Raw genomic sequence first — 27,180 nt, 5'->3', positions numbered from 1 at the left:
GGCTTACGGATTGAGGTCATCGGTGGGAATTACTGACCCTGCTGCTGAACCCCATTCCTCACTCCCAACCTCCACACCCACACTCTAAGCCCTCCTACAAATTGAGAAGGTGGATTCCTGAGAGTGGTTTTCTCTAGAGAGTTCTATCAGACAGTATTGATATAGAAGACAGCAGGCTCATCTGGCCCGTTAGAAGCCTCCTGGACCTTGAAGCATAGGATCAGAGGCCACTTTGTTTCCTGAGATTCAGCTGTCCTGCTCACCCAACATAAGCAAACACTGAGATCACACAACCAAGACCTGAGGGTGCTCAAACCCATGGTAACAACCTACAGAACCACTGGGCATCAGGGCATGTCTCCACCTCCCTCTCACAGCAGACTCTGACCCCCCAAGGGGGGGCCACACCTAGCACTCAGTGATCTGACCCACCCCAGGTTACACCACTCAATAAGGGCAGGAGAGGATTCAACCTCAGGTTTCCTGCCTCCCAGGGCTGTGTTCTTGTTGGCGGCAGTCCCAAGAGGCAACACAGATGAAACTCCTTACAGTCCACACCCCAAATGCTCAAAAGGCACAGGCAAGCCCTCAAGAGACACCACAACCAGCCCGGAGTCCCCAGATGTCTTCATTTCAGACGGCACAGCAAGCTTCTGCCCTGGTCGGCATCAACCAGCTGGCCACAGAGAACCAACACCAGGCATTACCCTTCGCTCTCTGAGCGGAGACCAGAAATGAATAAATGGACGGCTGCATGTAAGAGAAATGATTTAACTTTATAAAAATGTGATAATACAGTAAGATTTGATTGGTTTTTTTCCCTTTTCTTTTCTGGCAAGTGAAGTCTATAAAAAACACCTGGAATAAAAATTAGAAACATAACCTAATAAAAATTAGAAACAAGGAAATAGAGTCATTTAGAAAGACAATAAAGAGAAAACAATAAGCAGCAAAAGCAGCAGCAACATGGGGAGAAAGTTGGCTCTGCTGTGCAGACAGAGCAATGAAGGACCAACATAACCCGAGCTTTCCCAGCAGGCTGAGCTGAGGGGCAAGGGAGAGAGGGGGCAGTAACATGAGCTGCCTGACGGTCTCCGGAATGGGACCACACTGATGGCCGCTGGCTCAGTGGGGGTTGGGGGTGAAGAAATAGCCTCCTCAATCAAGAAAATGAGACATATAGAGCCACATACAAACACTTTTTGGAATGTCTGCACCATAGCCAAGGCAGAGTTAGGACCACCTTGAAGAGGCAGGCTGGAACCCCCTGCAACATTCCCAGGCTTGCCTCCTAGGGCAAAAGTCCGGAGGCTCCCGCCCACAGGATGCAGGGGGAGTTCAGGACTACATCCTGAGGTAGTCTAACCGTGACTTGCACAGGTAGCTGAAAATGATCACAAAAAAATGGGGAGAAGAAAGGCAGAAAATGTGCACAGACAGAAGAGGCTAAAGCAGATAACAGAAGGGACCTTAGGGACCTTGCTACAAGAAAGTTCAGAGATGACCAGAGGGTGTGGCCTGGGGGGAGCACAAGTGGCCTGCAGTGGGCCCACAGGGACCCGGGGCGCACACGGCTCTCGTACTACTTGATGCTGCAGCCGTGTGAAAGGAGATGAAGGAATCCATGGAGGGATTTCCTGGCCCAGAGCAGTGCCAGCTCTGAGGGGAGGGATGTCCCTTGCTGATGACTCACGTCACAATGATGATGTGCCAGAGAACCTCAGAGCTTCAGGGTGAAGCACCCCAACGTTATTTCAGCTATGACTCCTCTCATCTGAACAAGTTCTAGAGAGAACTAACACTGCTAGACTTACAGGCGACAGAGCGATCAGATCAAAGCCACCGGTGAGAAAATAAAAAGAACAAAAATCAAAGGTGTTGCTAGACCCCCCCCTACTTTTTTAGGCTAATTTACATTCCTTTTCTCATCTGCCCCAGCACTCAGAATTCTAAGTCAGGACGGAACGTTCTGAAGGCTTCGGAGGCAGCAGCTATGTGGATGTTAGTATTTTCTCTGCTTTCCACATTTCCGCAGACGCCTTCGAGGACGGAGCTCACCAAAGTCCTCCACTTCGTTTTCATAATCATCTTCCTGAACGATACCTGTTTCAAAAGCAAAAAACAAACAAAAAACTAGAAACAAAGTACAGAATGGTGATTTCTTTTTTCACTCCACTATAAAATATAACATGCTAGTAAAACTTGATGTCTCTGTAATTGTTTTATTTTTTTATTTTTTTTAAAGATTTTATTTATTTAGAGAGACAGCCAGCGAGAGAGGGAACGCAGCAGGGGGAGTGGGAGAGGAAGAAGCAGGCTCCCAGCGGAGGAGCCTGATGTGGGCTCGATCCCAGAACGCTGGGATCATGCCCTGAGCCGAAGGCAGACGCTTAATGACTGCGCCACCCAGGCACCCCTATTTTTTTATTTTTTAAAAAGATTTTTATTTATTTGAGAGAGAGAGAGAGAGCACAAGTAGGGGGAGGGGCAAAGAGAGAGGAAGAAGCAGACTCCTTGCTGAGCTGGAAGCCCGACATGGGGCTTGAGCTCAGGACTGCTGAGATCATGACCTGAGCTGAAGTCAGACACTTAATCAACTGAACAACCCAGGCGCCCCTCTGTAATCATTTTAAATTAAAGGGCAAAAAAGCCTGAATTAGAGCCCAAGTGAACACCCTTCTCTAGAGTTAAGTTCTTATACAGGCTGATTCCTCTGCCCTCATTTCAGAGACCCTTCAAATGGCAAAGAAATCAAGCAAAACCTAAACTCAACCGCAAACTTGAGTTAGTATACCAGTTATCTTCCTTTTGAAATAATCATAAAAATCATAGTCCCGGCAGCCACTATATTCTAAAGATTTTTTACTGCCATAGATATTTGTGCCAAGTCCCTTCTAGTTTTTCCCAGCTCTGGGGTCTGGGTTTTCCAGTAGTATCTGGATTAGGAGGACCCACAGAAGAGCATTCTGGGGCACATGAAATATTTGGAGTAAGAAGAAATAACACCTGGCCAAGAGCAGGCAACAATTGGAATGGGCAAGAGGGAATACCTCCCAGATGATAAAGAATTTGGCAAGATCATTCTGACTGTCAGGAGAGAAACATGACTCACTTCATATAAGCGCTTAACCCTCCATGGGAAGGTACACGCAAGTTTCCCCAATGATTTTGTGTGCTCCGCTCACAAATGTGCTTATTTTACATCCCCAAACTCAAAACAGTGCTGATACATACTAGACATTTAATAAATATTCACTGAATTATTACATGAGTGGTTGACACAGACAAGCATATTTACCAAGAGAAGGCACTTCAATACTTTGTCTATCCTTGGGAGTCACTGTATTAGGATGAGTAGTGACTGGATGTCATCAATAACAGTTCATAAGTGGCAAAAGAGGTTGTCTAAAAACCTGTGTGAGCCCTCACAGTCAGACGGGGAAACTCGGATCCTATGTTGCTAATAATTTGACCGACTGGGGGTGAAGCTCCTACACAGTGAGTGGCACTATTGACCCCTTCGGCAACCCCACTTCACATTGACCTGGGAGTCAGCAGAAGCAAGAATCATGAGACCCAGAGCATCACCCTGGGATAAAGGGCTCCTTACCTTCCTCCTTTAAGTGGAGTTCTGTCTTCATCAGCCAATCCCGCGCATCCCTGACTGACGGGATCAGAATGTTAACCAGCCGAGCCATCACTTCCTCTGCTACAGGAACCAAAGAACAAGGGCTCTGAGTGAGACGGCCGCCACAGAGACTAGACCACTCAGTACTACAGCCAAGGCCCCCACTTCCCAAGAGCCTGTTTCTGTGTTTCCCCTGAGGGGGACAATGGAATAAGAACTTAACAGCCACCTTCTGCCACCACAAACAAACTACAATTACATGCTAGCCTGACACCATTACTGCGTGTCTATAGAGATTGCCAGTAGCAAACCTCCCAAGGAAGCTTTGTTCATCATGTCACTAAGCCTTACACTGGAGTGTCCAGATTATAGAATAAGTTTTAAATATCTAATTTCACTAATTTTATACATAAGGTGACTTCTACTCAGTGTTGCTAAGAAATAGCTTAATAGGAAGTTAGAGGAAATTGGATTCAGAGACCACATAAGAATTCTTATTGTTAATGTCTTACACTGGGTATGGTTTAAGAACTCTCCTTAAAGGAAGAGACCAGCTATGCACCTCTGGATCTTAGTCAAGGGTTCAGTACAGAGTAGGTGTTCAAGAAGTGGTCACTGATGAACAGGTCGGAAGCTTAAAGAGTTTCCTCAAGACTGAACACTCTCCCTATATCCTTGCCACAGCCCTTTTCTTGTCTGTAGTGCTGGGGAAACCATCCTGACCCAAGATAATCACAGTATTTTAACTGGGGGCAGGGTGGTTCAGAGAATGGGATTTTGCTGTAATTTGAGAACACACATTCCTCACTTGTATTTCTGCCAACGCCAAGTTCTGTTATCCCCAGGACAGACCTCACCACAAAGGACTTGACTCTGACATGTGTTCTCAAAGCCTGGGTTCTCACACCACCTGGGCCCCGATTTCTGAGGACTCCTTACCGCCAGTCCAGGCCTTGCGCCTGTAGAGGTCCTCCACCGTATCCGAAACCTTCTTGATGTTTTCCTGGACCTTCCTCTGCAGCATGTGACTGTGCTCTTTGGAGCCCAGGTGACTGCGGATCCACACACTCTGCTCAATGTCCTGTACCACCAGCTTGCCTTCATCGATGGCCGGGTCCACCTTCTCACGGAAAAATTCGGAGTACTTCTGGTAGGCCACCTGCTGCCTCTGATGACCTTCTAGGCGGATGTGCTGCTCGTAAGACTCGCTATTCCTCTCCCGGCCCTCCCTGTCTCCCAACTCAGCACTGGAAATGGCCACCGCCTCTGAAGCCTCTCCCTCAAATGCTTTCTCAGGGCTGAAATAGTTGTCAGGACCTCGGGTGAACTTCACCCCACACAGGTCGCACTGGGTCCTGTCGACATCCGCCTTCTTGAAGTTCCCAGCCCCGGGCTCCCTGGCCTCCTCCCGGAAGCACTCTGCCTGCGCACTCACCCTTCTCCTCCAGCTGATGCACAGGGACACCACCAGGCACGCCCTTCTCAGCTTCCGCTGGATGGAAGCCTTCCGCTGCTTCTGGGAAAGGATGGCAGCAAGAAGGTGGTCCCGGTCTTCCAATGCCAGCTCATCTGTCTCGTCCTGACCAAACTCACACTCTGGCTCAGCAAAGTAGTCCACAGGGTCCATACAGAGTAGGCGGCTTAGTTTCACCTCCTCGTGATAGAGGCCACGCACGACGGACCCTTTGGTGTGCATGCTGTCCCAACGCCAGTGGCAGTCCATCAGGTACTCTTCGTCCCGTTCAGAGAGCAGGTCCTGCAGCGCCTCAGCCACAGACTTCACACTGACCTCCGTCAACACCCGCTTGATCACTTTCAGGAGCCTCTCGGGAACCTGGCCCGGGCAGTCCATGCTCATCAACTGCAGCCTTGTCTGGATCTCCGGAAAGTGGCGGTATAGAAGAGGCTTGCAGTACGGCTGCAGAAGCTCCTCGGCATTCACCAGCATCACTAGGCACAGCACCAGGGTCCGCTCTGCCTCACCGGACACCACATAGTCTATTTCACTGAAGGCATCAAGCAGGACGTTGAAGTTCACATTCTCATGGCCACATAGCACCTTGACGAGGTAGGAGAGGTGGAACCGGAAATCCTGAATGGCTCTTGTCACGTCCTTGGGCTTGTATTCCTGAATGATGGAGAACACGTCCCCGAGCTCCCTGTCCTTCTTGCTAAACAGGAACTCCCAGTAGTGCAAGAGCGCAATGTAGCTCTTGGGGAGGCACAGGATGGCATTCTTCCAGAGGCGGGCCAGAACTGCCGCACAGTGGACAAACTGGAACTCCAACAGGGCCACCGTGTTTCCAATGCTGGGGATGAGCGGCTCTTTACACCTCTTGACAAGGACATTCATGAAGCGGAAAAAGAGCCTCTTATAGTTTTCTGGGTTCCTGTATACATAGAACTGGTCAATGCAGTTCTCCAGCAGTCGGATGAAGCAAAGGTGGGTCTTCTCGGTATTGTCGTCATCCTTGTTGGGTGCCAACATGCCGAATTTTCCTTCTATTCCCTTCATCTTGCTGCCTCTCCCCCTGCCCCTTTCCTCTTTTTCAGCCTCTAGAGCTTTGAGATCCCTGTTGTAGCTGTCCTCCTCCTGGTGGAGCAGCTTTTCAAACTCCTCCGGATAGTTGGATGAGACAAGGAAAGCCTGCATGGCGCTCAGCCACAGGTCGGTAGACTCCCGGCGGCTTCGTGCCCTTTCGTTTTGAAACAGAAAATGAATGTACTCTTTCAGAGCAGACCTGTAGGATCGAAAGGATTTGTAGTTTGGTTTGAGGATTTCTTTGCACGCCATGGGGTTTTCTGACAACACTCTCTGATGGAAATGCTTAGGGAAGAGGACATTCAGGAAGGATTTGCAAAGGCCATACATATCTGTAGGCAAAATATAATTAATTTCTTCAAGTTCTTCTGCTAAGATTTTAGGGAACACTTTTTTGGCCTCCAAAAGCAACCCACTGATTGCCACCAAGTGCATTTTTGACTGAACCAGACACCTGGCCTCGCAACGCCTCAAAGGCCTGTGGAAATCTTTACAATTTTCATCCTCACATTTCAAGCCTACAATAAACGTCATGCAGACTCCTGGGTAGGTCCTCCCAAGCAGGCTCTGTGTGATCTGACACAGCCTGCTCAAAAGGTGTTTGTTGAGGGCTAATTTCACTTGGTCAGTCATTATCAAGAAATAGTCTTTTGTTTTCTTATCTGTGAAGTTCAAATCCAGGTCAAAAATTATTTTTAATATGGGTCCAGGGTCGTTCTGAGCTATCTGGCAATACTTGGCATCCACCTGAGAAATTCCAAAAAACTCAAAGCAAGACTTGACCATCTCCTTCTCAGCATTGTTGGTCACTCTTTTGAGGGCCCTGACTAGATTGAGGAGGACTTCCAGGCCCCCCGGAGCCAGCGCCAGGACCTTCTCAGGCTCAGACTCACACTGACTGGTGGCTTCATAGAGCGCCTCCACCATCCCAGCTGAGTGATTGAGCCTGTCAAACTTGAAGAAGGCATCCTTGAGCTTTTGAAAGTCTCTCAGGATTACCCCCTGGAGGAAATGAGCCTCAGCAATGCCAGACAACTGACTGGTTTGATAACAGAGGTCAAGGGCTTCTCTCAGAATGGCCTTGGTGTGCTCTACATCTGAATCCCTGGCCACATTGAGGCGGGCAGCCCCCAGCAGACATGAGGCCTGAAAGTCCTTGTCGGCAGTGAGCCTGGCGGCCTCCAACAAGCAGCCATGTTGCTTCATCAACAAGGCAGCCTCTTCCCTCCGACCTTCCCTGTTGAGCAGGTCTGCAGCTTCTGCAAGCCGTCCGCGAGACTTCAGGAACACCAGCTGGTCTTCTATGTCTAGCTTCGAGAGGACAGCCATCATCTCCTTGATCTTATTTGCGCTCAGGTACTTTGCTGCTGCTTCCAGGTAAAGCTGACTGGCAGAATAAGACAGCTTGGATATGGGAAGGGTCTTGGCCCTTAGCATTTCTTCATACCTGAAACGACAGACAACACAAATGTCAACTCATTACCATCCAATAGGAAATGTTCTCCAAAAACAGCGCAGAGCCAGTTAACTACAATTCCCACATTAGATATAAATTACAAAATAGGACCTAAACTTATCCAGCATCTTCACAAATGTTTCATTTCACAAGGATAAGATTAATTCTTTATTCTCCAAAGGAACCAATTATTAGTATATTAAATTAATGAAACATAATGGAGTTGCAACCTAAGCAAATGGAAGTTAGGTTTGGAAGTCAATCTGAGGGGCAACAATTATGCATAATCAAAATTATCATTGCAAAAAAAACCTTAAACTTTCATAAAAGCATGATAATCATTTTGGGTCTACAACTCCATTGAGTCTGAGACCAGACTAATGAGGAAGGGTGAAGACAGAGACTGCACACATACCAGCAGGACATTAACCTTCCTCTTATTCCCCAAACTGATTTTTCTCTTCTGCCAGGTATGCATGTGGTTGAGTTAGAGTGAGATTAATGAGGCTCTGAATGCTCCCCTTTACTCTTCTGATCAAAGTCAGTATATCCCACCCTACAATTCCAGTTTTCAAGGCACTGGAACAATCCAATAAAGCATGCCTGCTTTTGAACTCTCATAAGATAAAATCCATCGCATCACAACCAGAAAAGTGCCCAGATGTCTTATGATGCCCCAGACTTACGCTACAAACCTCAGATTTCCTAGTACAACAGGCTTCCCATGAGGGGGTGTAAATCAAGAAGAAGAAAGGGAGTATACGTCTCATGTGAGCATTGGCTGATGGAGTAAGGAATCATTTCAGCAAATATAAAGAACTACTCAGGTATATTCTATTCAAATTTAAAATGTTGTCAATGCACTTTGAGTCAGGCCAGTTAGCATTTGAATTCTACACTCAATATGCATGGTGTTCAAAGAACACTCAAATAGATCTAGTGTGAGGCTCCAGTTAATACTCAGATTACACTTAGATCTCAACTCATCATTAGAAACTCTCAGTTGCATACCTCAATAAAGGTGAAAAAAATAATGAAAGAAAAAGATGTTTCTGGGGAAAATCTGTGACTGACTATTCAAGGCTCTTCTGGAAAACTGAGGACAGAAAGTTAAATAACTTATTAAAGTTAAAAAAAAACCCTCTCAGTCGGTTTTGTCATATGAACTCACAAGGGAATTGGTCTGGCCAATTATTCCCACCACCACTGCATAGCACCCTGATAACTGGGTACCCAATAAATATCACAGCTGGTACCCTGTTATGGGCTGATAGTTTGTGTCCTCTAAAATTCATACATTCAAGCCCCAACTCCCAGTATGATTGTTTTTGGAGATGGGATCTCTAAGGAAGTAGCTAAGGTTAAATGAGGTCACAAGGATGGTGCCCTGAGCCAGTAGAACTAGTGTCCTTGTAAGAAGACACCAGAGAGGGGCACCTGGGTGGCTAAGTCGGTTAAGCATCTGACTCTTGGTTTTGGCTTGGGTCATGATCTCAGTGTCATGGGATCCAGCCCTACATCAGGCTCCGTGCTCAGCAGGGAGCCTGCTTGATGATTCTCTCTCTCCCTCTTCCTCTGCCCCTCCCCTCACTCATGCACACACACCTACTCCCTCTCTCTCTAAAATTAATTAACTTTTTTTAAAAAAAGAAGAAGACACCAGAGAGTGAGCTCTCTTGAGCACTCTCTCTCTCAAGTGCCAAGGAAAGGCCACATGAGGACACAGGGAGAAGGCATCCATCTGCAAGCCAGAGAAAGAGCTCTTAGCAGTAGCCCAACTGGCCAGAGCCTTGATCTTGGACTTGTAGCCTCCAAAACTAGGAGAAAATAAAATTCTGTCATTTAAGCCACCCAATCTATGGCATTTCATTACAGTAGCCTGAGCTAACTAATACACACCCATTGCATATATCACATATATAATGGTACCAAAGATGTGGCTAAAAGAATATGCTTATTTACCCGCCATGGCACTGAACACCTAATTTTTCATTTCCAAAACTAAAACTCAAGGTACTGAGTACCTTTATTGAGGTACTAGTTACACAAGCGTATTAATTTTGTGAGAATTATGTGCACCTTTTTGAATATATATTATACTTTAATAAAAGCTGACTTAAAAATAAAAATCTGAATTCTGAACATCTGGGTCAGTTATGTTCATTTTGTCATCTGTATAATTTGGTAGAAAGCAAAAAAAAAATGTAGAACCAACCCATACTCTACTTTTCTGGGAGCTGAGAGCGGAGTGGACTCAAATTCCTGCTCAACAGAAATGCAAGATAGCAGACTCATACCATACCTAGCTGTCCCATACCACCAGGAAGATCTCCTAGGGGCATCAACAACATGGTGTTTCTATATTCCTTGTCAACCATTAACCCCACCATCTCCACTTCACCTTTGGAATATGAACTAGGCTAAGAGCTCAAGAAGGCCTTCCAGTGAGTCAAGTATGAAACTTATGAGGGTATGTGTTCATACATTTCATCCACCTATGTATGAGTGCACGGCTGAGGATCTGCCAGTAGATTGTGGTGAAGCAAAATCCTGATGGCCCCCTAGTGCTCTTACCTTTATCCATCATTCAGCAAAATTGACAATTCAGCAGGTAAAAGTGGAGAGGACAGAACCATCATTTAACACAAAACTGCCATGCATGTTATGTACACACTTGTAACAAACCCTTCATTTTCCTCTACCCCTTCTCCTCATGACATGGTGTCAAAGCTTATAAAGAGAGTAGGGTATATGAAATATACATATATTAAGAGTGCATATACTAAATGCACTGGAATAGCTGCCAATGAAGAGAGAAAGGGAATGAAGACTGGTCATGAAGAGGAAGAGGAGGAACAAACTAAAACCAATGGTGGGTTTGCTACGAAGAGAAGATTATATTCCACTCTTTTTCTTCCCACACTTCCCATCTAGCTCCTCAGTTAATCCTTTAGGCTTGGCTCTTGCCTCTAAGGAGCTCCTGATCCAGCACTGATGCCACCACTCAAGTGGAAGGAGGGCAACATGGGCAAGCCACTTCAGAAGAGCAGGATAACACCATCCAGGGCAGGCTGCCCCCAGAGAGCAGTGGGAGGGAAGGAACGGGGTGGGGGAAGGGAGAGAATAAAACCACCTACTTTTCCACTGCAATAGCAGCTTCTTCAAAAAGCTCCTCTTGGCAGTACATTTTGAGTGCTAGATCGAATTCCTGAATCTGCTCAAAGCATCTGAAAGCATCTTTGTAGCACTGGCTTCGCTTATAGAAAGAGGCAGCATCTTTTATCTGGGACAGAGTAAAATATACTTTTAGAGTATTCATAGCATAACTTTTTACCTTAAAAATAAGCCAACACCATGAATAATAATGTCTGCTCTTCAAATATGCATGCAAATGGGGATTCCACATTAAATGCACTGGAATGGCTGCCAGTGAGGACAGAATGGGAACGGACACCAGCCATGAAGAGGAAGAGGATGAACAAATGAAAACCACCAGTGGGTCTGCATGAACACAAAATTATATCCCACTCTTCCTCCCACACTTCCATCCAGCCCCTTGGGTAATCCTTTATGCTTGGCTCTCCCAATGTTTCTCCAAATTCCCTTCCCACGACCTCCACCACCATCATGGCAATCCAAGCCACATCATCGAGCCTCAGCCACTGCTCCCCACTGACCTGTCTTCTTCTACTCTTGCTGCCTAAGGACCTCCTCCCAGAGCATCCAAGCAATGAGCTCCATGTCACTCCTGCAGTCAGAACCTTCCACTGGCTCCTTGTCAGATTTGAATAAAATCCAGTCCCTACCATGGACTTTGAGGCCCTACGTGATTTGCTCCCACCACCCTCTCTTGCTCATTTTACCACTTCTACCCACTCACCTGCTCTGGCCCAACCAGCTTCTTTGCTGTTCTTTGAGCTCCCCCACATGCTCCCACCTTAGAGGGCTCTTGCCTGCAAGAATATTTGGCCTGTGATGCCCTGCAGCAGTTCTCACAGTCTCTGCTCATAAGGCAGCTCCCTTAACTGTAGAGAACAAACTGAGGGTTGATGGAAAAAGGTGGGTGGGGGATGGGCTAGAGGGGGATGGGTATTATGGGGGGCACTTGTGATGATGGGCACTGCATGTTATACCAATGATGAACCACTGAACTCTACTCCTGAAACCAATATTGAACTGTATGTCAATTAACTAGAATTTAAATTTTAAAAAAAGAACAAACCAAAAAAGGCAGTCCCTGCCCCCCCCACCCACACCCTCACCTAAAACAGCAGCTCCTGACACTTCTCTCCCCTCACATAGTTACCTAGCCTCATCCTCCCTGGCATCTCCTATGTTACTGGCTAGTCTGTCATCCCTCTCCCACACTAGGAAGGGAAGTTCTTTCAAGGCAGAGGCCCCTATATCGCCACCTGCTGGCCACTGAGCACCCAGTGCCTGGCACCCAGTAAGGCCCATCTCTTTGTTGACTATTTCATTTCATAATTCTACTAGCCGCACCTGAGGTCCAAAGAGAAAACAAAATCAAAGTGAAACAAGACAAAACACATACTTCAGGCCCTCTAATAAATCTTAGCTGGCTTCTATTTCTTTAGACAATCTACACCAAGTGCCAAAATACAAAGAAGATTCAGGTATGAGGTTCTTCTATGTCCAGAGACCTTATAAAGCAGGAAGCATCAAGACCCATCTCAGCCACATGAATACAACCCCATAACCAAAGCATCTACCACCCTATCTCTCGTCCTCTCCTGACAATGCTGATTTCTCAGAAGGAAAACCCCCAAGTGGGAATGCATGCCCTCCTAGGGGCCAAGCATGTGCCCAACCAGAGAGAGAACAAAGGGCTGGCTCTAAGCAGCAGCCCCCTGCTCTGCACGTTCTGCCCCCTCAGGAGAGGTGTCCCCACCTGCCATCCAGATCAAAGGCTTTGAGAGGTTTCCAGGGAAACCAATGTCACTCTCAGGAAAGAGGCAAGAAGCAGGTGAGGCAGAGGAATCCCTGTGGAAAACGTCTTACACCCCCAAGGCCCCTTCACAAATATTTCTTTGCTGGGGTAGCACATATCTGGGGGCTGGGACACAGAGGCAATTTGGTCTAAGGATGTTGACAAGGGCTGCTGCCAAGCTGATCAACTTGAATCATGCTGGTTAGTTTAGTGGGAGAACCACATGAGGTCTGAGGCTGGCTTAGGTTGGACACCCTTCCAGGGAGGAGCCTGAACAAAGAAAGAGATGAGACCCTTCCCTGGGTGGGGTTTGGAGCTGCTAGAATGCACTGGGGAGTGGAAATAGAAGAGGCTGCCAGCAGACGTCAAGCCTGTGGAAGGGGAAGGAAACAGGGAAGGCTGTGTTTCCAGGAGCAGGGTGGCATCCACATTTTGAAGACACTGAAGTCCTGAAGAAGGGAACACAGGCTGTACTTATGGCCTCCTGGTCCCCATGCCTCCTACTTTCCGAGGAGGGGGGCTTGGGGGGGATGGGCAACATGAGTAAGGAGGAGATCTCTGACTCAGTCACGGCAGGCGCTGGTGGGCAAAAAGGGGAAGCAAAGGCTTAGGCTGGTTCCCTGTGGCTGTCACCACTTAGGGTCCAGGTGGTGGCATGGGAGACTGAAGGGTTGGCAGCTAAAGAACATGGTAAGGTTGGAAACTACCCTAGTTCCTAGAATCTCAGGGCCCAAACTCCCATCCACCCTGAAATCCCTATCCCATCCCCATCTCCCACACCCTAACAAGTCACACCCCCTAATAAACATGGGGCAGGGAAGGCAGCACCAGGAGGGCCTTATGATCTTTACATGGACTTGGGGTCGCACTTCAAAGTCCCCGGTAGATGTCATGCCCACCCCACCCAATGCCCAGGGTGCTCTGAGGATCCAGAAGCTACTACATTTCACAAAGAGATGTGGAAACCCACCCCCCTCTTGGAGGGGCATAAAGCCCCTACAGCATCGGGGGGAGAGCAGGAGCCCCAGCTGGGCTTTCTAGAGCACAGCTTCTCAAGCCACCTAGCTCTATACCTCCAATCCCTCACAACTGATACCCTGGGAGTGAATCACGTGAGGTACAGCATGGTGGCTATAGTTAACACTGTACTGTATATTTGAAAGTTACTAAGAAAATAGATCTTAAAAGATCTCATCAGAAAAAAAATTTGTGTAACTCTATATACTGATGGATGAATGAAACTTACCATAGTGATCATCTCTCAATACATACAATATAAAATCATTATGTTGTATACCTCTAACTGATATCATTTTACATGCCAATTATATCTCAATGAAAAAAAGACAACGGAATTGCTAAAAAAAAAAAAAAGTCATCACTGCTTGGATGTTACAGCAATGCCAAAGTGCTGTAACAGACTGTCACTGGTTACTTTCATCTTCTGTGTTAACCTTGTTACAGACAAATAAAAATCTTATTTTTAAGATTTTTTAAGACCAGCCTGCTGACCACTCTGTGAGTAGCTAAGGTCTAGACCAGCTCTGTCTGACGGCACTTTCCATGATGATGGAAATATTCTATAACAATAAGCACTTGAAATGTGGCTAGTGAGACTGAGGAACTGTATTTGTAATTTTATTACATTTTAATTAACTTACATTATAAATTAAACAGCCACAGGTGGCCGGTGGCTGCCAGACTAGTTGGTGCAGATCCAGAGCAATCACTGAGAGCACAGGAAAACTGCCATGTCAATGCCAGGCCATTCACACAGGCAGACTCCAGACCCAACATGGAAGACAGAAAGGCAGGAATATTCCAAAACCCACCTCCCCTTTGATTTGAACAATGGGCCTCCCTGTGATTAATATCAGGTCACAAACATTCACACAGATGTGGGCATGCATGCGCACACACACTTCTTTGGAGCCACGTAAACCCTAGGGCAAGTGGAGAAAAAATGGCTGCCCTACAGTCTTCAGAGCCAATGTCTCCCTCTTTGGAGGCCTGGAGCCCCTCCCTGATGCAAGCAGGGGCTGAGGGAGCCCAGTTCTCCCAGCGGCAGCGCAGGCTGGGCCCGTACCTTCCCCAGCCTCTCACACAACTGGGCGGACAGCTGGAACTCCTTGGCGTAGCTCAGGCACTTAAGGGACAGCTGTGGCTCCTTGCACTCCAAATAAGTCTTGGCCAGTTCCAAGTACTCCACCTGCTTCTCCCTGGAGGAGAGAGAGAAAACAGAGTACCCACGGAATGGTGACCAAGGCCCAACAGATCCCACCAGCTGATCTCACCAGAGCATCCCTGAGATGACCCCCGAGACTCTTACTTGGGGCTGACTTTCTTGGATTTCATGTTCAAGGCAGTGTTGTGGGCCAGCGCCAGCTTCTCTTTCTCAAATGCTCCTCCTTTTTGGTAACACTTGGCTGCAACCTAAAACAGGCAAAAAGTCTTGATTCCCAGCAAAGGAATGGAGGTGACATACAGAACAAGGGTTAAAGCATACATGCATGTTTGCACTGACTTCCCCCAGCCTGAGGGGGAGAAGCAGGAACGTGCTGATGAGCTTAAAAAAAAAAAGGCCTCACAGGATAAAGCCCAGTAATGTTACTAGTGAACACTTCCCACTCAAATGTTCCTTTTGAAAGTGCCCAGAGAGGTGCCTGGGTTGCTCATTTGGTTAAGCGTTTGCCTTTGGCTCAGGTCATGATCTCAGGGTCCTGGGATCAAACCCTGCATCAGGCTCCCTGTTCAGCAGAGATCCTGCTTCTCCTTCTCCTTCTGTCCCTCCACCCCCACTCAGGTGCGCACTCTCTCTCTCTCTCAAACAAATAAATAAAATGTGGAAAGTGCCCAGAATCCATGGAAAAGGGATACAGGATATATTTTTATAAGCCACCATAATTAACACCTCACTTAATCTTCCAATAGCCATGTGTGAGAAGTTTTATCCATCTCATTGTATACAGTAACAAAAACACGGAGCCATGGGCCCAAAGTCACCCAGTGGCTCTTCTGGGCCCCACACAGGTTTTCTCTAGTTGGTAACGATAATGGTTAACCAACAGTGTTGATGGAATAGCTGCAGCACAGAAATGGGGGTAGAAATGGGGATGGAGATGGTGTCACCACACATTCCAGAAGACACCTGGCCAGATCCCCTGGTCATACAGGTCTGTGTTGAGCAAGTAGAAGGTGAGACAAACATCGCAGGAATGCTGCCTGGACCTCCATTCCTGCCAACAGAAAGCTGCTTTTCTAAAGCAGGAATGCTGACACCATGTCTCAAAGCACAGGCTAGAGGGCAGAAAGGCATGTTTGGCCCAGCATGTAAATACTAGGTCTCAGTGTGAGCGAGGAAAGGATTAAGTAGACAAGATGACATCTTGTTCCCTCAGGCTCTTTGCTTCAGCCTCCCCAGCCTCATGGGCCTCCTCGCATTCCCATGACCTGTGCCACACTCTTTCTCATCATAGGACATTTGCACATGCTATTTCTTCTGATTGAAATGTTCTTCCACCCCTTCTCTGCCCAGTTAACTTCATTCATCCTATAGGCCTTATTTCTAGGCTCCTACTTAGAGCAGCCTTCCCTGGCCTCCCCGTCCAGGATAGGTGGTTCTGTGGCAGCTGATCTCTCCTGTGTGATACCTGCAACAGCTAGAGCTGGGCACTCTTCTGAGTGCCTGTCCCACTCACCATCACCTCCCTGCAACCTAAACACGATGTTTGGCCCAGAGTTCCACAGGAATTTGTTGAATGAATGAATCTCAAGTGATTGCCATTTGTATGGTAGTTCTGGAACATTCACTGACATGCAGCCAAAAACTCAATAAACCACCTGAGTCCTGAAGTCCTTCAGCACAGTCAAAATAAAATCAGGTGAGGAAAAGGCTTTTTATAACATTCTCATCTGTGCCAACTCCCATAAAAAGATTTTAGATCCAAACATTCAAAAGGCCTTTTTTTTAAAGATTTTATTTATTTATTTGACAGAGAGAGACAGCCAGCGAGAGAGGGAACACAAGCAGGGGGAGTGGGAGAGGAAGAAGCCAGGCTCATAGCGGAGGAGCCCGATGTGGGGCTCGATCCCATAACGCCAGGATCACGCCCTGAGCCACAGGCAGACGCTCAACCGCTGTGCCACCCAGGCGCCCCTCAAAAGGCCTTTTTAAAGGGATAAAGACTTGGAAATCCATGGGCAACACGTATGGGCTAACACCAACAGAGTTCTGAAGGGAATAAAGGGAAAGACTATCTAGTTTTCCAATTTCGTATCCATACCTGCTGGCCATATTATCCCGCCCTTCCCTCCCTGCCCCCCACCGGAAAAAGGATCTTGGTTTTGTAACAGCAGCCAAGTTATGACAAGGATGGGCAGGGAATAAAGTTTCAGAGCTCTGTCAACCTCCAGCAGCTAAATACTACAGGTTTGTGGAAACACCTTGCAGACACACCCAAACACACAAGAGTGCGCATTCTGTTTTCTCACCCCGAGTACTGATTACAAGGTGGCGACAGTCCTTCAGGGACAGTCGTCCCTGTATCTGCCCACACCCCTTTACCGTGTAATTCTGCAGCTTCTCCCACCCAGACTGCTGCCTATGTCCCTTCCCTTCAGATCTGGGCAGTGACCTGCTCTGGCCAACAGTAGAAACGACACAGGGCCAGCTCTGAGGCCAGGCGTCGGGGGGCCTCCTGCACTTCTCTGCTCTCTGAACACTGCTGGGGCATCAGGTGAACAAGCCCAGGCTCACCTGCTGGAGGATGAAGTGCACGTGGTTCAGGATCCCCATTCACCCCCATTCTCGGAGCCAAGAGCCAACCAAGGCCCAGAAGCAGACCTGCTTGCTGACCGGTGCTGAGTTCAGACATGAGTGACCCGGCTGAGACTATAGGAGCTACTCCACTAAACTTGGCTATTGGTTAACTGCCCACAGTACTCCCCTCTCCCTCCCTTGCATGATGGCAGAACTTGCCTTCCATGAAGGGCTGAAACTGCAGGATGGGACCGCTCTCCCAGGCTCCCTTGCAACAGGCATGGACATGTGACCTGGTACCAACCAGTGAGGTGTAAGGAGAAGTCCACGGGGGACTTCACGATAAAGAAAGAGACCCACAAGAAGAAAAGTGTCTGCCTTTCAGCCCTGCTTGGGATGCTGCCGAGGGGAACGGGCTGCTTGGCACTGCTGCAGTCATTACGTTATCTTACAAGCCACAGACAACACAAGGAAGAAATGGAAAGATACAGGGGCTTGTGATGAGTTTGTTGAGCTGAAGGTGTCTGTGCCTTACACGTGGAGACATCACCACCACTGCATCCTGGGAAACATGCACACCATGGTGCCCCACCTGAAACTGGGTGATGTGTAGGGATGCTGACGGTCGGGAGAGGGATGGGGCTCTTCAAGCTGGTTTCACTCTTTCCGGAGGACTGGCAAAGATAACACTGGCCGGAAGAAGGCTGCTCAAGCTCACTAGGATGGCTTGTGGCCCAGAGCTGGTCAATTCAGTCTAGTGATAAGGCTTAACCCCTGCTCACTGACTCAGCTTGGGAGTCAGGTCTGTGTCAGATCAATTTGAAAAACAAATGACCAATCTGTGACTATTTTTAAATGCAGTGGGATGACAGCAGAAATGTTTAAACATAGAGCACAAGAGGGAAAGAAAGCAAGGAGAAGGGTCTCTTGCTGGGGCAGAGGCCATGACCCTTCATTTTCCTGTCAGTCCATTCTGGCTCTTGGCCACAGGGAAGTGTTATCATGCTTGCCCTGGAAAAGCAGCTGGACAGGGAGTTCTCCTCATCGCAGGGGGCCTGATATTTCCGAAGACGTGGCACAAGCACCATAACCTTGCCCTATCCTGGTGACAAGCACGACGGTGGAAAACCTGCATATGTGGCGCGATGAGGTCACCAGTCACAAAGACTGGTATCTGCCCACACCCCTTTACCGTGTAATTCTGCAGCTTCTCCCACCCAGGCTCCCAGCCCAGCCCCTTACCTTCCAGCACTGGTGTTTAGCATAATATTCTCCTTGCGCAATCCACTCCTCAGGTGTTGAGGTCTTAACAAACATGCTGTCATCAAGATCTAAAATGAAAAAAGGAAAGTAGATTTGCTTCTCTGGGCATTCATTCCCTTAAACTTGACGTTATAGCCTGAAGTTTGCCCCCTTCCCCCACCCCAAAAATGCATATGTTGAAGCCCTAAACCTCAGTGCCTCAGAATGCTGACTATATTTGGAGGCAGGGCCTTTAGAGATCTGATGAAGTTATAACAAAGCTGTTCAGGTGAATCCTAGTCCAATCTATGTCCTTACGAGGAGATTAACACACATAGAAAGAGACATCAGGGGCTCACACAGAGGAAAAGCCATCTACAAGGCAAGGATAGAAGCCTCAGAAGTAACCAAACCTGCTGACACCTTGATCCTGGACTTCTTACATGTAAGACAATATGGTTAGTGGTGCTTTATTGCGGCAGCCCAGGCAAACAAATACACCTGTGTTGTCTTTCCAAGATTCATTTTAAGATGGATTTTAGCTTACCAAGCCAGTTTATTGTGGGTTTTGGAAGGAGGAGGCAGGGGTAAGAAAAGATATTGCTCAGTTTTTGAACTTCGGTCTACCTTCCTCTCCTATGGCGATGGATTAGAAGACAGAAAATTCTAATTCATCCTTGAAAATCCAAAGCCATGTGGCTCTTAGCAAACTCCCACACAGGGGCTTTAGCAAGGAACAAGGTGAAAGGGTTTTACAGTATTTTCAAATGTGCAGACTTTTTGCCCTCAGGGTAAGCAGTGTGACACATCCCTATAGGTGGACATGGACTGTCACAACCACCTGCTGTCAGGCCCTTCTGTTGTCATACCAGCCCACTGGCGACTGGATCAGCCACCCCTCCTGCAGCCCCCTGAGCATCAACAGCCGTGAGCATCCCTCTCTGCAGGTTCTGAGCCTCAGCTGCAAGAAGTGCATGGAAGACTGACGACCAGCACAAGGCTGAGAGCCAAATCTGGGCTGAACGGGTCCAGGATACACAGGCCCATGGATATCAACCGGGGACAGCGAGGCAGACATTCCAGCTTCCTTTAAAGGCGCAAACTCCTTCCTGCCAGCCCTTTGCCATGCCCTGCAGCGCTGCATGCCAAGAGAACTTTGCAGCATCTTGTCCTGACTCTGTGCATGCTATCAGTGCTTTGGTGACATTTGATTCTCACAGGGAGCTCCCTGGTGTCTGTGCATAGGGCTGGTGTACGTTGCCAGCATGATGATAAAGACACCCAAATTACACAGTCATTATGCTTATCCCCGGCTCCCCCTGCACAGCGGGAACAGATGTTCTCACAGACCTTACCATGTGCAACTTACAACACACTTAAGACTGTCCTTTTTCTTGTATTCTTAACGCTACCAAGACAGAAAATAAATTGTGATCTTGTTTCACTTGTAATTTTTAAATGAAAGAAAACTGCCTATCTTGATGATCTCTTATAACAGGTGCCAGAATCTACTTTGGAAATGAAAGGAGTAGGCGCCAGAGGGAAGATTAAGAATGACCACTGCAGGCCAGCCCCCTTGCTCCCTTTTCATTGAAGAAGTGAAGGCCCAGGGTGAGAAAGTGGGTCTGGACAAGGTCATGTGGCTGCACAGGTGGAAAGTTCTAATGAGAAGCTAGGGCTTTTTTTTTTCACTCCAAAACTTCAACTTTCCCCATTACACCTATCAGCCAGGGCCCAGGAACAGAAGAGCTAACCCTGGTCCCCAACTGAGCCATTGGCTGCAACCAGAAATACTCTCCATAAAACTTGCCAGCAAATGCTCAGGAAAACAGCAGACCTCTAAACAGTGGCTGAGCCCTGCACTTTCCCTCATCCATAAAGAAATTATCTGTGGCCTGGAGGAGCCAACTCAACAGCTAACCCACAAGAAAGACAACAATTTTCTGCTTTATGAAGGGCTGATGACTTCTCTGCAAGTTATCCCATCAGGAGAACTTCACTCCATTTTTTAATTAGCCAGTCTCTGTAAGTGATCAAAACAACACACAATATTGGTTTGGCTTTTTAAACACTGCAAACAGCACAGAAGGGGAAAAGGTGAAAACTAAAAGGTGTTCCTGTCTCCTCGACAACCTGCACCCACCAGCCCGAGGACCAGAGCAGCTGCCGTGAACAGTTCCTCACTGGCAGACACTTAGGTCGTTTTAGTTTCTTATAATTGCAAACAAGGCTGTGAGGAACACTCTTGTCTGTGTATCTTTGAGATTTCATACAAGAATATCTCTAGGTTAGGTTCCTGGGACAGGAATTGCTGCATCACTCTTAATCCAGCACATTCTTCATTTTGATAGATATTGCCAGTCAGCTCCAAGAAAGCCTATTTCCTCTCAACCTCGCCCAGGACACTCACTTTTTTTTTTTTTAGGAGGTTCCACACATAACATGAGGCTTGAACTCACGACCCTGAGATCAAGAGTCAGACACACTTCTGACTGAGCCAGCCAGGCCCCTACCACGACCCTCACTCTTAAAGGATCAATAAAAGATCTTCCCTGGAGGAACTAACCTCCCCCCCATCCCATTACAACCACACTTTCCCACACATTTTAGCAGTAAATACAAAAGCTCATTTCTCAGAAGAATGTGGAAAGGAAAGAAAAGGCTTTCCAAAACCTATGTCCTTTACACCTGACCATAAGAAGTTGTTCGGAGTAACATGTTTCGTTTTGTTTTGTTTTGTTTGGGCAGGGGGGATGCTTATTATTCAAATGAGAGTAACGTGTTTTGTATCCAACAGCCAGAGTATCTTAATGAGATCTTACCTTTATTTTCATCTGTCTTCACAACTTGGACAAAATTTCTTCTCATGAAATATTTGAAAGCAGGGGCCCGCTTCTCTGGGTTTTCATCAAAGATCCAGAGGTTCACCCGGGCCCGTGTAATGGCAGTGTAGAGCTGCTTCAGCTCTCCATTGAGGAGCTAAATTGAGGACAAAGACAGAGAGCCTTTTGTCTATAGCTTCAACGTGATACACTTCAATGGGCTTACTCACTTTGGTGAAATACAAAAACCAAATGTAAGTATAGCAGAAGCGTGAGCAGGAGGGGAGGAGCTCATGTGGTCGCAGCACAGATAAGTGAAGCTCTAGCAAGGGAGCTCCACATTAGCACAGCACTGCCGTTATCTGCTGGAATTTGCTATTTTGAAATAATTATACGTTCATAGGAAGGTACAAAGATAGTGTAGAGAGGTCCCATGTGCCTTTCACTCAATTTATCCCAATGGCTATATCTTACACAATTCCTGTAACTTATTTTTACAAATTAAGCCGGTCATACACTTCTATGACCACTATCATTAGTACAAAATCACTCACGACCTATGCCATGACTGAGAGCTGCAGATATAAGGGGTTATGACTTGAACACGGGGAGAGCCTACTTGATTAAATAATGCACATTTCAAAACAACAGTGGCTCTGTGGCTACCTAGAGGTTTGCATAGCTTGGCAGTGATTTAACTTTAATTTCTGTAGAGACTTGTAGACATTTACTGAAATAACCTGCTAACTGCTATTCTGTTTATTTGTTTTACACTTTGTACAAGACATAAAACTAGGGCGGTAGTTTCTCCCCAAAGATTTTGGTTTTACTGGTTCAATTTTCACTCTCTCAAGGTTCCATCAACCTTCCTCAGTCAAGAACTCTGCAGAACTGCTCAGCTTTGGCCTCCTTCTCGGTGAGGCAGCTGCGATGTGAAGGGAAAGGGATGCTGGGTCCCTTCACAGTGTAGCAGAGCAAATTCTGCCACCCCAAAGTGTGGACTGTCATCTCTTTGGCATGTGGATTATTTTAGGCTGATTATTTTTAAGAAACAAAAGTTCACAAAGAACCTTTGCCCTTCCCCCGACTGCCTAAAAGAATTTAGACAGAGAACCTGCTCCAGGAAGGGAGCAATCACCATAGATAACTGTAGTATAATGTGAACTAGGGATGCTAAACAGGGAGCACCATAGCAAAGTCGGCTTGTGTGAACTTCTCTCTATGTCTCATTGTTTCTGGATGGCCGAGCAAACATTTGCTTACCAAACATTCACTTTTTCATCTTCTTGTGAATTGCTTTCTTTCCCTCTGAAGCCCTAAAACCCTACCCCCTTCTCCTTGGTTCAGGATGACATATAAACCTCATTTTGCCTGTTTTTGGAATCTCATATTTATGTTAATTCCCTGTACATACACAATTAAATTTTGTTTTCTTTTTTTTTTAACTTTTTTTTTAAGATTTTCTTTATTTATTTGAGAGCAGGAGGAAGGGGAGCAGCAGAGGAAGTGGTAGAAGCAGATTCCTCACTGAGCAGGAAGCCAGATGCAGGGCTCGATCCCAAGACCCTGGGATCATGACCTGAGCCGAAGGCAGATGCTTCACTGACTGAGCCACCCAGGCACCCTAAATTTTATTTTCTTCTGTTAATCTGTTTCATGTCAATTTAATTTTTAGACCACTAGAGGAATCTTAAAAGGTAAAATGGAAAAATGTTTTCCTCCCCAACAACAGTCAAGCCTGGTATACAAGTCTCCATGAACTATTGTCCTGGACCTCACCTGTGCGTTCCCTGTCAGCAACTTCAAAATTTCTGAATAGAGCTGAGTTCCAGAGGTGAATAGCAGGTACAACACTCCCCCTTTCACTTTCAGACAGTGCCCCACCCATCAAGCCCCACTCTCTGCTGAGAAAAGAGAGTCTGCCAACACTGAGATCCCTGCCATGCCCATTCCCATCCTCCACTTCCCAGTGCTGATGCACAAGAAAAACCAGTCAAGTACCAGGCTCTATTTTCAACTTCATATTCTCATCCAAACCTTGTTTACTGCCCCTCGCCTTCAAATAAGCATGCGGTCAAATGGCAGAAAATCACCTTGTACATTTCTGGATTCACCATGAGAGACCGACCCTGGGAGGAGCTGGGTTTCTCCAAGGGCACTTCAATCAGTGGCCGGTTTTCCTGTCTGGAGTCAGATGATGAAGGCGTAAATGAAGAAATGATCTTCCATTCCTTGTAAGCCTGAACAACAATGACAAATTAAAAGCCAATAGAATATGCCCTTGAACTGTACACACAGCCCCATGGTAAAGTAAGCCCCCTTTTCCTGGCCTGGGGCCCTCAGCCCAACTGTAATGAGGGGGCCATCCTATGGCCTCGGTTGGAGGACCTCAAGTGGCACAGGCAGGGAAAGGGGAAGCTACCATGAAAACTCCCCCAGACACTTGGCCAAGATGGCCAAGAAGCCAGGCACACATGCCCACTTCCAGGAGAAATGTTAAGCACCCAGGAAGTTTCTTGCTTAAAGAATTTCAGCAAGCAGTACGGAGGGAGGAACCCAGTGTCCTTCACCCCTTTTCACAATGTGTAAGAGATGCCACCTAGTGTCAGCTGTTAAGACATATATGACAAAATTTTCTAACTATATTATTCAACCAAGGATGGAACAAAATTCAGGAGCTGTGGACTATAGTGTGCACAGGAGACTGAGGTCAGACAGAACACATTTGTATCTCAGTTCTTTCACTCATTAGCTATGTGACCTCAGAAAAATTGTTTCTGTGTTTCCTCTACGTCTCCTTTCCCTGCTCTGCAAAATGGGGATGCCAGAACTACCCAAGTTTGTTGGGAAATAAAAGGAGATAATCAATGTTGAGTGTCAAATACAATGTTTGACAAATAGTTGATATTTTAGCCATGTGTCTCTTTATCCAAACTCAAACCACAAAACCACAGTGACCATGTAGACCAGAAGTTGGCAAGTTTTCTTTCTAAAGACTCAGAGGATAAAGATTTCAGGTTTTGTGGGCCATGTGGTCTCTCTCACAACTACTCAATCTGTTATTATGATGCAAAAGCAGCCATTGTCGATTATGTAGGTGAATGAGCATGTGTGTCCCAATAAAACGTTATTTTTCAACACTAAACCTGAATTTAATATAATTTTCATATGTCATGTAACATTATTTTCCTTTGATTTTTTTTAACCATTTAAAGATGTAAAAACCACTGTTAGCCCACAGGCCATAAAAAAGTAAGCAGGGGGCTGGGTTTGGCCCTGGGGACCATGGTTGGTCGACCCTGGTAAAGCTAAGGTACCCAGAACACATGCAGTACTTAGAGGGCAGAATTCCTATGAGATTTCAGATTTCATACTTTACTGTATCTTGTGAGAGTAGCTAGGTAATTCCCCTTAGCCTTTACTTTTCCATGTATAAAATGGTGTTCCTTGCCACCTATGTATCTTCTCAAGAATAATCAAAACACGGAGTGGATACAGTTCATGACCTCCTTTAAGTCACCCCGTAACTTAAACTAGTAAGCATCAGGTTAAATGCTTTAAACACTCTCTAATTTATTTAATATTAATAAAATTATTATTACATTAAAATTATTTTGATTTAAAAAAATAAACACTGTCTATTAAAGAAGGATGGTTATGCTACTAACCAATTATGGAATTAATCACCATATTCTGAAAAGAGATGTCAATCATGTAATCATCGAAGTAGTTGGGAGTTTAAAAAAAAAAAGCCTTCAGGACGTACTTATGACTGTCCTCTTTGTAGAGCCATTCACACCCTGAATTGTTAGCCTAGGAAGGCAGGCAAAAGACACAAGCGTTTTAACATTTGTGAGGCTCCCCTGGCAGGCAGCATGAGGCGCAGGCCAGCTGACCTTGGAAGGGCTAGTGAAGCACAACGTATTTTAAAACTGCTGAATGAGAAGCAAAAGCCGCTCATATGGCACAGGACTAACCTGTTTCCAGGAATAAAACACACTTTACTTTCAAGACAGAGTCTTTGAGGAGTGAGCATGTGTATTTGTGGCAAGAATACAGGCCTACAGCACCTCTGACAATAAAAGAAGCAGCAAGTCCAGTTTCTTCTATTGGGACTGATCATTGTGAAGGTCACCTCAGTGAGGCCTGTTCTCTAAGTGATTAACCCCTAAAAGCTGTGGTTTTCGAAGTCCCTCCTGTCCTATTCACACAGGAGTATGAAGGAAAGGACTCCCTTAGGAGTCCTTACACTGGGGCTGACTGTAAACGGCAAGCACCCTTCTAAGTCCCCACAGGAGGAGAGTCTGGGGGTGACTGGGAGAAAGACTGCTGCTCCCCTAAATGAGGACAAATCCTAGAAGAGAAGGACTTGGTGTAACCATTCCTTGGTCCCTTCCCCATCTGAGAAGATGGCCTGGCAACTATGTGGTTGAACAGGGAGCAACAAATCCCTTAAAGAGAAGAATCACACACTGGGGCAACCAGAACACCCCCCACACACAAGCACCAAGAGAGTGTCTGCCAGAAACATAAACCAGGGGTGGAAGAAGAGGCCAGGGGTGGAGAGAGAAGCTCTCCACTGTCCCCCGTGTCAAATACAATTACTATGCAGCAGCCTGCAGCCAGTCACCCCGAAGGAAACCCCACATGAGGAGCCAGACCTCAGGTGACTGAAGACTTAGGTGATCCCTGTCTTTCCTCTACTTTGATTAAAGCATTTCCTCTCATTTAGAAATGAGATGTTTTTTGGCCTTGACTGTCGATGATAAATGGAAGGTGTGCTTTGTGCCCGGGGAATGCATAACCCAGAAGCACCACCATCAGGAGTCGTTTTAGAACTCTTATTGTGCACATGGGATGAAGTGGATGTTACCAAAAGATTCCATTTGAGATTATTTTAATTTTATTCAACAAACTGGTTGGGAGCACAGGGTCAAGATAATCTGGGCCTTCGCCATTTCCAGGATCAGGTGAGACAGAATAACTGGATTATTCTTTCACAAACAGAATCGACCACAAGTTACAGATCCGTAAGGCCAGAGCTCCTCGGGCTTCTTACTGGCACAAGCATACAACTCGCAGTTAATAAAGGACAGGAACAGCAAAGTCTTACCCCTTCCTCTTTCAGCACAGCCTCGGTCCAACCATGACCAATGGATGTATTATGAGAAAAAAGAGTTAGTTCTCAGAGATTAAAAATGGTTCCAGGGTTAATGAGAGTGCATCTGATTTCATTAGCAAAAGTCAATAGAAAAGGAATGCACTTAAGATATGGCAATGATATACTCATCGTGGAAGGTTCCAGAAGCCAATTTGCATGCGGGGCTTTAAAAGGAAAGGAGTACAGAGGAAAGATCACAAAACTGAGATCTCAAAGCATCTGAGTTGGTCTCCAGGCTCTGGCCCGTACACCATGACTGTGGCAATTTACTTAATTTCCATGACCCTCAGCTTTATCTGTAGAATGAGGGTGATGAAAATACATACAAACTCAGAGGGTTAGTGGAGGATGAAGGGAAACAAAGCATTCAAAAAGGACTTTATAAACTGTGAAGTGCCCATAGCAATAGTAGTCAGAGGTATTATCAAGGCAATCCTATTTTTTAAAACACCAGAAAAAAAAAATCAGGACTCCGTTTAACAGTCAGTTGTGGGGCAGATTTTAAGGTGTCAAAGTTAACAGTGCTCTACCGTAAGTATGAACAACAGCCCCTTCAAGCATGCACCATGTGCAGTGGGAAGTCTGCAACAGGGACCAGGACACAGCCAGCTAAGTGCCCAGA

At 46.5% G+C, this 27,180-nt stretch overlaps 1 protein-coding gene across 2 annotated transcripts in view; it reads right to left on the bottom strand.

The window, feature by feature from the left end:
- Nucleotides 1-755: 755 nt before the first annotated feature.
- Nucleotides 756-27,180, bottom strand: part of TRANK1 (tetratricopeptide repeat and ankyrin repeat containing 1) — a 77,241-nt gene continuing 50,816 nt past the window's right edge. For both annotated transcript variants that reach the window (XM_034662257.1, XM_002914654.4), the window contains exons 15-23: nucleotides 23,491-23,637; nucleotides 21,398-21,554; nucleotides 18,576-18,664; nucleotides 14,904-15,007; nucleotides 14,661-14,793; nucleotides 10,764-10,909; nucleotides 4,568-7,617; nucleotides 3,611-3,709; nucleotides 756-2,103 (exon numbers count right to left, since the gene is read on the bottom strand). In XM_034662257.1, the coding sequence (XP_034518148.1) occupies nucleotides 2,003-2,103; nucleotides 3,611-3,709; nucleotides 4,568-7,617; nucleotides 10,764-10,909; nucleotides 14,661-14,793; nucleotides 14,904-15,007; nucleotides 18,576-18,664; nucleotides 21,398-21,554; nucleotides 23,491-23,637 (4,026 nt within the window). In that variant the 3' untranslated portion in view covers nucleotides 756-2,002. The remainder of the gene's footprint in view (nucleotides 2,104-3,610; nucleotides 3,710-4,567; nucleotides 7,618-10,763; nucleotides 10,910-14,660; nucleotides 14,794-14,903; nucleotides 15,008-18,575; nucleotides 18,665-21,397; nucleotides 21,555-23,490; nucleotides 23,638-27,180) is intronic.

The sequence above is a fragment of the Ailuropoda melanoleuca genome, chromosome 6 (genome assembly GCF_002007445.2).
Source record: "Ailuropoda melanoleuca isolate Jingjing chromosome 6, ASM200744v2, whole genome shotgun sequence".
Classification (NCBI taxonomy): domain Eukaryota; kingdom Metazoa; phylum Chordata; class Mammalia; order Carnivora; family Ursidae; genus Ailuropoda; species Ailuropoda melanoleuca.
Note: the sequence above shows the minus strand (reverse complement) of the source record. Positions and strands in the feature narration are given on the sequence as shown.